Consider the following 11,895-nt stretch of genomic DNA (forward strand, 5'->3'; position numbering starts at 1 on the left):
AAAAAGTAAGCATCTTTTGGAGCAAAAATTGTATAAGACCCTGTCTTATTTTCGGAGAAACAAGGTACTGAGCTTGTGGGCAGCGAGACCTGGGGTCAGGGGACAAGGTGCATGGGACAGGGGACATGCGGTGAGTTCAATCTCCACCTGATACCCCCAGCAGGATGGAAAAGGTGCCTTTGAGGCAGTCAGGGACTAACAGACCACGCTGCTCCACAGTCCTGGGGTTAGTTACTCACCCCACAGCCTCCATCGCTGCCACCCCACCCCACACACGCGGGCTGGGGTCTCAACAGCCCCTGCAGAGGCCACTGTGGGGCTGTGGGCTGGCTGGGGACACCACACCGAGGGCAAACAGGGGTGATGCTCCAGCGGAGACCGCGGGACCGAGGGGCCAGCGGCACGTCCCGGCTCAGCGAAGGCAAGTGGGGGCCACTGCCAGCCCCAGTGCCGGCTGGCAGGCGGGGCCATGAGTGAGAGTGTAACTTATCAGTATTACCTCATGTGAAAGCTCTGTGCCTTTATATCTCAAGCAAACACCAGCCATTACACCCCAGCGAGACGGCATTGTTATTCTGTCTGGTAGCAAAAGGTTAGGGCTGTGGAGCCCTGCACGTCCACACGGGCTGCCCATGGGGCTGCCGTGACACCCTGCAGCCCGCAGCGCTCCCCAAATGCAGGAGCAGCGGCCCCGGCTGTTCCCAGGCGTGGACAAGCCGTCATCTGCTCCGCACGGCTGTCCGGCCATCCGTCATGCCCAAATCTGCCCCTGCCCTCACTGTCCCCCTGCCCAGGACCACCCTGTGCTCCTCAGCCTGCACAGGTGCTCCCATGGGAGACAATCAGACCCTTTCCTAAAAAGAAAGAAGAAGGACAGAAAGCCCAAATTTGGCTTCAGCAGGATCCCAGCCCTGGCGGGAGGTCAAGGGCTTGACCACCAGCATCCCCGAGACCAGCACAGGTTTGTCTCCCTTCATCACAGCGGTCCCCTGGGGTTTCCCACATCCAGGATGCTCCAGTGAAAGGCCTGGGAAGCCCAAAGGTTTTGTCCCAAAGAGCCTGTGCCAAAAGGGACTTCCCGCCGCTTGGCACTGGGTTCCTGGGAAGCCGGCTCAGAGGGGCTGGAAGGCGTTTGGGCCGGTGGTGGGGCCACCAGGGAGCTGCTGACAGCATCTCCAAGGGTGACAGGTTTTTGCCAGCTGAGCCAGGTGGAAGAAGCTGCTGCCAAGGCGGGTGTGCGCCGCCGCCAGAGCCGCGGGGCTGCTGAGGACCTGCTCACCCGGCTCGGTGCACACGTAGCGCGTTGGGGCACAGATCCCCCGGGGCTGCGCGGGGTGACGTGGTGCGGCGGTGGCATCCGGCTCCGGCACTGCCATGGGGTCCCCCTTGGGTACATGCTGGGAGTCTGTCCACACTGGATCCCTACTCGGGAACTGCATGAGACACAGCTTCCATAGGGACAAACATGATGATGATAACTCATCCTTCAGCCTTTCCGGGCCAGCACCTCTCTGGGCAGTACCTCTTCCCAAAGGGATGCTCAGCGCCAGAACTGACAAGCCTGGGGTGATGTTGTGACCTGCTGGCTGTGGGTGAAATGCTCCCAGACACCCATTTATGGGGGAGACGCATCTGAGAAAAGGAGGACAAAGATGATCGTGGCATTTAGCTTGGAAAATTCCACCAACCTGCTTCTGCGTTAGCTGCAGAGCCAAGGCTGCCGGCAGCTGGACGCGATGCAATTTGTATCCTCTGAGGACCAACATAGAGGGAGGCTCATGGCGTGGACTCATCCGTGCGTTGGAATTGCTTCATTTTCTCAATGTTCAGCAAAAGCCTGAGACGTCGTGTTCTTGCAGCCACCAGCCCTGGAGCACGGCCATCCCAGCACAGCCCCGGGGAAAAGAAACACCCAGAAAGTGAGGAGGAGAGTGGAGCATCCCGGGGAGCCCAGGCAACATTGCACATCCCAACAGGGAAACCCCAGAGCAAGTCCCAAGGGGAAAACACACAGTTCCTGCCAGGACACCAGCACTTCACTAGCAAAGAGCCAGGAGCCTCTGCCTGGGGTTTTCGCTTGTCTCCTCACCCCCACAGTCCTGGGAATCTCGGGAAGGGACAGAGATGCCCTCTTGGTCCCCATGCCCTTGCTGCACCTACAGCCCCATCCCTGTCTGCCCCATCAGTGCAGCTCTGTGGGGACTGTCCTCACCATGATCCCAATTTGGGAAGAGGGGATGTTGTCTCAGTTGGCCAGAGCCCTCTCCCAGACCCAAAGGAGATGGGGGAAATGTAAAATCATGTAGTGTTTCCTGTAATGCCTCATTCAGCAGCAACATCCAAAATAAACACCAGGGATGTTCAAACAGGCCGAAAGCTCCATCAGTGTTTCAGACATGGGGACCCAGAGGTGAAGCAGGCACCTGTGCTGCCACAGCACCCCAGGAGCATCGCACCCCGGCATGGGGGGCCACCCTGTCCCCACAAGAGACTGGTGGCTGCCTGGGCTCTGGGGTTATTGGCAGCCACGTCTGAGCCCCCCAGCTCCTGGTGCTCCCGTCCTTGGGGGCTACAGGGTTATTCCCCAGAAAAGCTTGTTTCAAAGCATCCCCAGGAGGAACATCGCCTGCTGCATCCTGCCACAGCGGTGGGACCAGACCGTCCCCTGCCACCACATGCGCCAGTGGCTGCTCATTCATCCCTGCAGCCAAACTGTAATCCCTCCCGCAAAACAGCATCTCGCTGAGCCTGCTATCACCAGATCTCTAGAGAGGCACTGTAAAACCTGTAAAAAACCCAATACATTGTAAAAAAGTTCCTGTTGTGGCACTTCAAACCCTCAGTGGTGTTCTCTTGGCAAATACCAGGACGTCTTCTTCCTGCAAACTGTTAGTTGGTTGTTGTGCTGGAGGGGAAGTGGCTCCTCCATCCTTGTACCTGCTCCATCCTTGTACCTGCTCCATCCTTGTACCTCCTCCATCCTTGTACCTGCTCCATCCTTGTACCTCCTCCATCCTTGTACCTGCTCCATCCTTGTACCTCCTCCATCCTTGTACCTGCTCCATCCTTGTACCTGCTCCATCCTTGTACCTCCTCCATCTTTGTACCTCCTCCATCCTTGTACCTGCTCCATCCTTGTACCTGCTCCATCCTTGTATCTCCTCCATCCTTGTACCTCCTCCATCCCTGTACCTGCTCCATCCTTGTATCTCCTCCATCCTTGTACCTGCTCCATCCTTGTACCTCCTCCATCCTTGTACCTGCTCCATCCTTGTATCTCCTCCATCCTTGTACCTGCTCCAACCTTGTACCTGCTCCACTGCCCTGGCCCTGCCCCAGGTAGGTACTGAGCAACACGGGCAGGATGAGCAGAGGGCAGCAATGCTTTGGGGCTTGTTCCAAAGCCACTGATGGACTTTGGGACAGCGCTTAACCAACAGATCCTTGGGTTGGCCAGTGATCGTGGGAAAATATTGACTGCTCTGGCATCTCCATCATACACATGCAGCTTTCTGATGTCTCTTTTGCAAAGGGACAACCAGCCCTTGCACAACATCAGCTGGAAATCCTCACACTGCATTATCCATCACTCCATCAGGAAACGCTCCCTGTCCCATGGCAGGGGAAGAGACATCAATCAGGGCAGTGATTTCCCCAAATCGATACAGAAACACACTCTCTAATGAACAGCAAGTGGAAGAAAAAGGGGATGGATTTTACTGCTGTGGTGGCATGGCTTTCTTCAGGCTAGAGTCCGCATTTCTGCCCTGTGTCTAAACAGGCTGAGGTGAGCAGACCTCGGTCAGGTTTTAAACCTTCTTGGGGTCATCCATGGGAAGGTGCCTGAAGGCTGGTTCCTGAATTCAGCCAGGAGGGCCCAAGCGCTGCCCAGCAAGATCCAGCCTCACCTGCAGGCATCGCTCACCCCTTCCTTGTGATGCTGCTGTCACACGTACCCCCATGACCCGTCTCCTCCCACCCTCCAAATCATGCTGGCACCAGTCACACTGGGATGAATCCCTCCCCATCCCGGGCACGGGGACCCGTGTGCCCTCTCGCACACGCACCTGCTCCCTACACACTGATGGCCCCAACCTGCCCAAGCCCCCTTGGCAGGAGTCACCCCTGCCTTGGTAAGACTTGGCAGAATCTCCCCGTTTTCAGCCCTGCAGCAGCGATATTCTCTGCTTTCAGGTAGAGCAGGATATGTCCTGGCTTGGGGTGACGCCCAGGAGGATCTAAAGGTGTGAGAGGCTCAGATTTGGGCTGGAGCACCACTGCCAGCATTCAGACACCTCTGAACAGCCCTTAGTCTGCTGCCACATGGGAAAGGGTGCAGGGGACATTATGTGACATGAAGAGCAGTCAAATACGCTTTTTCACACTTTTCTTAGGCCACCCTGAGCCACTTCCTCACCAAACACACCGCAGCCCATCACCCCATGACCACTGTTTCAACGCTGGTGTCCCTCAGGGCAGGACCAGCCTCAGAGCCCCTCTGTCCCCGGGGCCCCTGGGTGCCATGGGTGGGGGTGTCTCCCCTCCAGCCCATGCCACAGGTCTCCTTGTCGCACTGTGCAGGATCTCCTTTGCTCTCCAGCACCCATTGGAAGCGCCAGCAAGCGCAGCCCCCTCCACCCCACGCTCCCGGCTTCCAAACCTGCCCCGAGTGCGCCAGTTCTCAGCCGTGTGAGCATCCTGCAGGGCAGTGGGCTAAGGCAGGCACGTTCCTTCAAGGGTTAAAAGCTTTCAGGCCCCCATCCCCAGAAGCAAAAGTTTCATGCTCTTAACCCCTTCCTGCCCACCTCTTCTCCCCACTCTGAGCTTTTGCCACCCCAGTGGTGGATCCGATCTGGTTTGAGTTAAGGGAAAGGCTTTGTGCGCCTCCACTCTGACTCCAGCGACTTCCAGCAGAAAAGGCAGAGTAATTTGAATAACAAGACTAATTGGATTTATAAAGCACAGCCTCCCCCCCCCCCCCCCCCAAACCCGAGGCTCTGCACAGTGTGACAAAGAAAACACACTAATGAAAACCACTCTGGTGAAAGCCAAGGGTGAGGGACGAGCCTCCTGCAGGCAGACGCTGGCTGAGACCTGACCGTGCTGTGGCATTTGTAGCAACAGGGCTGGTGGAGAAGCTCTGATATTGCAGCTTGAGGGGGGGCTGCTGGCAGGGGAGGCAGCGCTTCCCCCCACGCTGTGGCATCGCCCCCCAGCCGTCCCCCCGGTCTCCTTCCCATCCTGGGTCTCCCCTGGGAGAAGCCACCAGGCAGGGCTGCCTGCAGCATCAGCAACTGGGACGGTGATGGCTGCACCCCGTGTTGGCTGCCACACCACTGGTGTCCCCAGGCACCCCAACAGCCCCGTGTTGCGGAGACCCAGGGTTCAGCTCCCCACTGCTCCCCTTACCCCTGCGCCAGCCCGGCTGAGGGGGGTAGTGCTGCAGAGACCCTCTCCTCACACCCCACCTTGGCATGTTTTGGGGGGGATGAAAGCTGAACCTCAAGAGAAGGGGCCTCTCTCCGCTCCTCGCCTGCACTCACAGCTCCCTGGAACCCGGGGTGGGCTCTAATCCCGGCTCCATCGCCTCGCTCTGCCTGCACGCAGACAAATGCCCAAGCACAACTTTACACTCCAAAAACTCCAAGTTGTCTCCACCTGGCAGGCACGATGGAAAAACCACCGAGACCTTCTCCTTCCAGCTCCCGTTCACATGGAGCTGAAAAGCCAATCTCCTTTGAAGTGTCCCGTGCCCAGTAGCCGGAGCTGTGGAGAAGGAAACATCTCCCTGCTCCAGAGCCGGGAAAACACAGACCCCCAAAGAGCCATAGCCCCCCAGGGACAGCTTCCCAAGGATTTGGGGAGCAGCAGAGCCCAGAGAGTCCAAGAAAAGGAGCAGGAGGAAGGGACCAGCCTGGGGCTGACCCCAGGGAGAGGGTCCCAGGGAAAGGATTTGGGGAGCACATTCAACCTGGTACAATCCTACCCTGCATGCTTCTGCAAAGGGGGATGGGTGTTTCCACAGGCTTGATCCCAGTTAGAGCATCCCCCCCCAGCCATGGTGCCAGGATGGTGCCCAGTTCCATTGGCAAAAAGTAACCAGAGCCCCAGAGCTGCCCGATGCCAGGCACAGCAGCAGCAGCAGCACAAATCCTGCCCTCCAGGCTGCAGGAGGGGAAGGGTAAGATCAGGGGGGTCCCCACTGTGTCCTCAGAGTCCCTGCAAACCACTGGGGTTAATCCCAGGATCACATCCCTCTCCTGCACCCTCCAGCTCCGGGAGCAGGTGGGAGGATGGCAGGCTGCACAGCCCTGTGGTGGGTCAGCACTGGGGGTCCTGTCCCCACCCTGTGACACTGTGCCCTGCAGAAGACACTCCCAGGGTGTGTGAAAAGTCCCATCTCCAGGGTCAGGGATGCCATCCAGTCCCACCAGGAGAGCGTAGGGACCAGGTCACCCCCTCCAAGCCAGGTGACCCACCTGGGTACCCTTAAGCAGCACCACAGTCCCATGCAGCCCCTTGTGTCCCCACCATCCCTGCCAGGGAGGGCAGTGTCCCCTCTCTTGCCTGGGAGAGAAGTTGGGAGATGAGCAGGTTTCTGATTTAATCCTGGATGTGAAGACAAAAAAAAAAGTGCTTTTTGTGCTCATTCCCGTCTTTTGGGCTCAACCCCCCAGCAGGACCCCCACACCCCACAACGGCCACCCTAGGCTGGCCCGTGTCCTTGCACGGGGGGTCACTGGGGAAGTGGAGGGGAGCAGAGGGGCCATGGGGCAGCTGGGCGAGGGGAGAACAGACAACTTGCAGGGGGGGGTCCGGGAGTGTTTGGGGGGGCTGGGCATGAAACCAAATGCCCCCCGCTTTCCCTTTCTGCTCTCCAGCTCCCTGAGCCAGTTGCCTTGGGCTGATGTGTCATTTATTCCTGCCAGGGGAGAGGGGACACCCCCTCACACTTTAAATTCCTGCTATTGTGGAGTGGGAGGCCGGGTTGGACCTGGTTGTTTAGATGACATCACCGAGCAGGTTGGGTTATAAAATGAATGAAGCAGAAAGCCCAAGTTCACTAGCTCGGCACTCTGCAGGCAGCCGGAGGGACCTCGGGGCTCCGCTCTGAACTTTGACTCCCGGTGGTCCCGGCCTCTCCGCGGGGCTCCCCCTGGCTCCCCGCTGCCCCCCCGGCCCCCTCTCGCTCGGCCTCGCAGGATGCAGATCTCACCCTTGCTGGCTGGAGGACTTTTACTCGCTCTGCTCTCCGTCAGGCTGGAGGCGAAGCCGGCGTCTCAGCTCCCGCAGAAGGTACGGCTGGAGCTGCCCCGGCTCTGCCTCCTCCCCCCGTCCCGCTCAGGGTCCTAAGGGCACAAGGTGGGAGGCGTGGGGGTGACTTTGGGGTGGCAGAGTTAGTGCGAAGCAGGGTCCTCCTTCCCCGCGGGCTTTTTAGGTGCCAAAGGAACCCGTGCTTCTCCAGCTTGTCCCAGGCGTGTGTGTCCTGAGGATGTCGGGCTGGAAGGGGACGCTGTGTGTCCCGCACCCTGTAGGAGCGGGGCTGGGGAGGGTGGCAGTCTGCTCCCCAGTGTCACCCCAGGGACCCCCCCTGTGCTGGGCACTGGGGAAGGGGAGCAGACCCAGAGCGGGGTGGGCAGCAGGTGCATGGCAGGCAGGGTGCAAGGCCAGAGTCGTCCCCAAACAGGCCAGGCAGGGGCACCTGGGGTGTCCTCCGGGGAAAGGGCACCCCAAATGGGGGTGCCCCAAGGAGCCGGGTGTCCCGGGATGCTGAGGAGGAGGGATGCACCGGAGGCCACCGACACTGGGTGGCACTGCTCCGAGGGCTTGGCACAGAGACGGGGACACGGGCTGAGGGGCACCCCAGGACAGTGATGGGACAGGACTGGGGGTGTCCCTGTGAGGAGCTGAGGTGCAGGCTGCAGAGAAAGGGGTGATGCGAGGGGGTCAGGGAGGTGAATGGAGATGAGCAACCCCAGGGCTTGTTGAGCAGCAGCCCTGAGCAGGAAGAGAGACAGGGGGGGCTGGGAAATGGGGGTGTGGTGAGGAATGGGTTGTGCCCCCCGTAATTGTGAGTTAGAACTAGAGAAGTGAGGGGACCTGGAGAGCATTAACTACCGGGGGGAACAAGGGTGGGGAGCCCTGATCTCACCACTGCTTCTGGGGACACTCTGCAAGGCAGGGGTGCAACGGGGGGGCTGTTCAGAGTTGTGTGATCCCCCGGCGCTGGGCTGGGGGCAGGAACAGCGCCCCATAGTCTGAAGGGGCCTGAAAGCCGTCAGAGAACACAGTGACCGCAGGGACCTGAAAGGTGGCAGGAGACGCCCCTATTGGTGTCACCGCGTCCCCTGCCAGCTTTCAGGTCCTTTCAGATTACCGGGGGAGGGCGGTGCAGTGACAGCAGGACAGCTCGGGGCGCAGCACCACCAGCACTTTTTTTGGGGGGGTGCAGTGACCAGGACAGTGCCGGTAGAGGGTCCCCAACCCTGACGCGCGGGGAGGGGGCTGTCCTGAGCGCACAGCCGCGAGTGGGGTGGCGGGGGACGGACAGCGGGGGGCGGACACCGGGGGGCGGCGGTGCTCTGACCCCCTCCCTCCCCACAGGCCTCCCGCGGCTCGGCAGCGGCTCCGCCCGAGGCGGCGGCGGAGCGGGACAAGGAGCGGGACAAGGAGCGCAGCAGCAGCAGCAGCGGCAGCAGCGGCGGAGGCGGCGAGTCGGGCCCGCGGGAGGCGAGGGAGACGCGGGCCGAGGGGCGGCCGCGGGCGGGCTGGGCGCGGCTGCTGCAGGACCCGCCGGGCCGCCGCCACAAGGGCCTCCATAAGAAGGGCCTGGGCAAGGGCTGCTTCGGGCTCAAGCTGGACCGGATCGGCGCCATGAGCGGCCTCGGCTGCTGAGGGACCCCTGGCGGTGAGTGCGCGGCCGGCGGGGCGCTCGGGGTCGGGTGCGCGGTGCCGGCGGGCGGGGGGCAGTTAACCAGCTGAGCCACCCGCAGCCCCCGGTGCTGCTGGTGGGGAGAGAGCGGGACCCCAGAGTTGGCTTTAATGGCACTCCTGTCCTTCCTACCACCCCCGGCTGCCTTGCCTGCCCCTAAAGAAGGGTCAGAGATCCCGGCTCTTGCTCGTCTCAGGCTGGATTCCTCTTTCCTCCTGAGCCAGACCCGCAGCTCCGGCGAGGATGCAGAAGGAGCTCTGGTGTAGTATACGTTCCCAGTTGCTCTGAGCCCCCTACACTTGACCGACACCTATGGACACGTCCTAGGAGGGCAGGGTACCCACCACGTGCATGGGAGGATTAGTGAAGCACCTGTCTCAGCTGTGCTCTGATTCTTCTAATTTAAGGGAAAACAACGCACCAGTTCCCCAGGTGTCTCTTAGTTGTGGTGACAGCCAAGGGTGATGCTTTCCTAACTTGGGTTTATGCCTCCATGCAAGTTACGGGATGCTGGGAGAGGCTCTTCCCACAGTGCTCCATAGCCATTCTGCTTAGGGACTGATGAGCAAGAGAAGCATCACCTCCTTGCAGGGACCGGTTTGGGAGAAGCAGGGCAGCTCCTCCCCTGCCAGCTCCCCCAGGGGTGCTGGGGGTGAGGCAGCGCTCTGGCCTGGTCCCTGCCAGCAGCCGCTCACCCCGAGGAAGAACCTGCCCACGGCAGCCCAGGCTGCTCTTCTGCCTATGGCCCCGCTCAAAGGAATGTGCTCTGGCCCTGCATTGAGATAGTCAGGCGTGGAGGGGACCAGATCCAAGCCTGGTGGGTCCTGCAGGACATCAGCACTGGTCCATGGCCCTGCCCGGAGGGATGGGTGCTGCGCCGCCGCTCCCTCCTCTAGCAGCTCCTCCCAAGGAATCGCGCAGCTCGGGGCTCTGAGAAGCGCGGACACGCTGCAGAGACAGCTCGCACCCATCCTCTCTCAGTAAATCATCATCAGGAAAAACGAAGATTTCTGCTAGACGCAGGGGGAGCAGCACGCTTTCCCCAGCCTCTGCCCTAAACACCACGCAGCGAAGGGCGAGCTGCTTCCTTGCTTTAGCATGAGCAAAAAGCTCGGGGGGGGGTTCTGTTGACCTCAGCATCCCTCAGCCCCACAGCAGCATTCTTCTCGTGGGGGTTTCACCTTGGGACGGGTACGGCAAACACTAACAGGCACTTTGTTCTTGTTCCTCGCAGGGCTTTGAAGCCGTAGTCCATTTTCTCCTGCCGTGGCCAAGCAGGGCCGTCCCCCAGGCAACGCCGAGAAGAGCAGAGACCCTCCCCAGAATGGACAAAAGATGTGGCTGTGTTTTTTCTTTTTGGTACGAGGAGTCATGGCACCAGCTGTTTTGGTTTTGTTATTTTTTTAAAAAGCGCTCTCTATCTTATATATATTATATATATATACAAACACTCAACAAGACAAGGGACAGTGCTTTTCCAAGAGACTGATGAAGCCAGCTGTATAACGTTGCTGTTTGTAAATTCATGTCATGCATAAATGTATTTATGTTGTAAAGCTATTTATATATTGTTTATAAAGAGATATTTATAAAAAATTATTTATGTAACTAAATGAAAAGTCAAGCATTGTAACATTTTTTTGTCCTAAGTAGTTGAAAAACTTAAAAAAGAAAAAATATCATTCCATGTGGCATTTTGTAACCTGTCTTTATTTATCAAATTCACATACAATTTAAGTGTCAGATTGATTGATTTTAACCGAGCTAAAGAAGAAATTGTTCAGATGTTTTAGAAAAGTCAGGAGCGAGAGAAAGGCCAGCTGATATTTTAAGCTTTGATCCCATATGCAAAAGTAAACTTGCGCCCGATCCTGTGATGCTGTGACGGACCGAGTCCCGCCCGGCGCTGCGTGCGGCCGCAAACCTCTGCGGAACCCAGCTGAGCAACCGCGGGAGCAACTGTGCCCAGACCCTGAGCGGCACCTGTGGAAATAAGCCCGTCCTGTTCAAGCCTAGACCTGGATCGATAGCACGGCGACAAGAGCAGCGTTTGGCCTAGACGCGTTTTAACCGCTTCCAGTCTGCGGGTTTGGGTCTGAATTCCAGCCCGTGGCTCCGGCTGTGTCACCGGGCGCTGTATGGAGATGCAGCCCCTGCCGACAGCAACAAAGAGACCGTGCTGGATCAGGCCCCCGGTAGCGCTAGCGGCAATGGATCTTTATGCCAAAGGCGCTGTTATTCTCAGGATCCAGCAGCTCACTAAGTATCTTGTTGATATTCCCATTTGCCAAACCTTCACCGCTAAGCTGTGAAGTCCCTTCCTCCGGCAGAGATTTGTTTAACTGTGCCTGGGACAATACATAGACAGACTAAAATATACTGAGGGCTGCCTGTAAGGATGCACGGACACAGCTGTTGCTGCAGCTTCTTGCTATGTAAAGTGCATGAAATAAATCGTTAAAATGACTTGGAGCTCTAAAAGAAACAGCAAGCGAGGGGGCAGGGAGAGCAGCAAACACACAAACTCCTGCATGGAGGCTCTTTGGTCTTATTCTTCAAAGAGGCCTTAGAAAAAAAGAGCGGCAGGCGCCCAGCCCAGCCGTGACAGGAGTCACAAATTACGCCCTGACCATTGTAGTGAGCTGGGAAACAAGGAGCGTTATGTTCTGCTGGGCTCCAGTGCCTAGGACAGGGCAAAAAGAAAATCACCGAGACCTAGAGGCAAAGAGATCCTTCTCCTTAGCAACCACCAGGAAACCATAGAAACCTCCAGCCAGATTCTCCCCAACTCTTAGCGAACATTTGGTTTAGAGAACAAGAGGATTCATCCAGACACTCCACAGCTCAGTCATCAGGTTAGGAGGGCACGTGTGACGTTTCCAGCCTTGTGTGAGCGAAGCCTCAGAGACAGGAACCCACCTCTCGGTGCCCGCAGAGTCCAGCTGCATCGGGAGCAGCAGCTG

The 11,895-nt window shown here is 58.5% G+C and overlaps 1 protein-coding gene across 1 annotated transcript; it reads left to right on the plus strand.

The window, feature by feature from the left end:
• Nucleotides 1-7,203: 7,203 nt before the first annotated feature.
• Nucleotides 7,204-8,895, plus strand: NPPC (natriuretic peptide C; the record flags this gene model as incomplete). The annotated part of the gene is made up of 2 exons (XM_080350090.1): nt 7,204-7,296; nt 8,605-8,895. 2 exons carry the CDS (start codon nt 7,204-7,206, stop codon nt 8,893-8,895), a joined length of 384 nt encoding a protein of 127 aa, XP_080206216.1.
• Nucleotides 8,896-11,895: the final 3,000 nt, after the last annotated feature.

This window comes from Nesoenas mayeri (assembly GCF_963082525.1).
Source record: "Nesoenas mayeri genome assembly, chromosome: 9".
Classification (NCBI taxonomy): Eukaryota; Metazoa; Chordata; class Aves; order Columbiformes; family Columbidae; genus Nesoenas; species Nesoenas mayeri.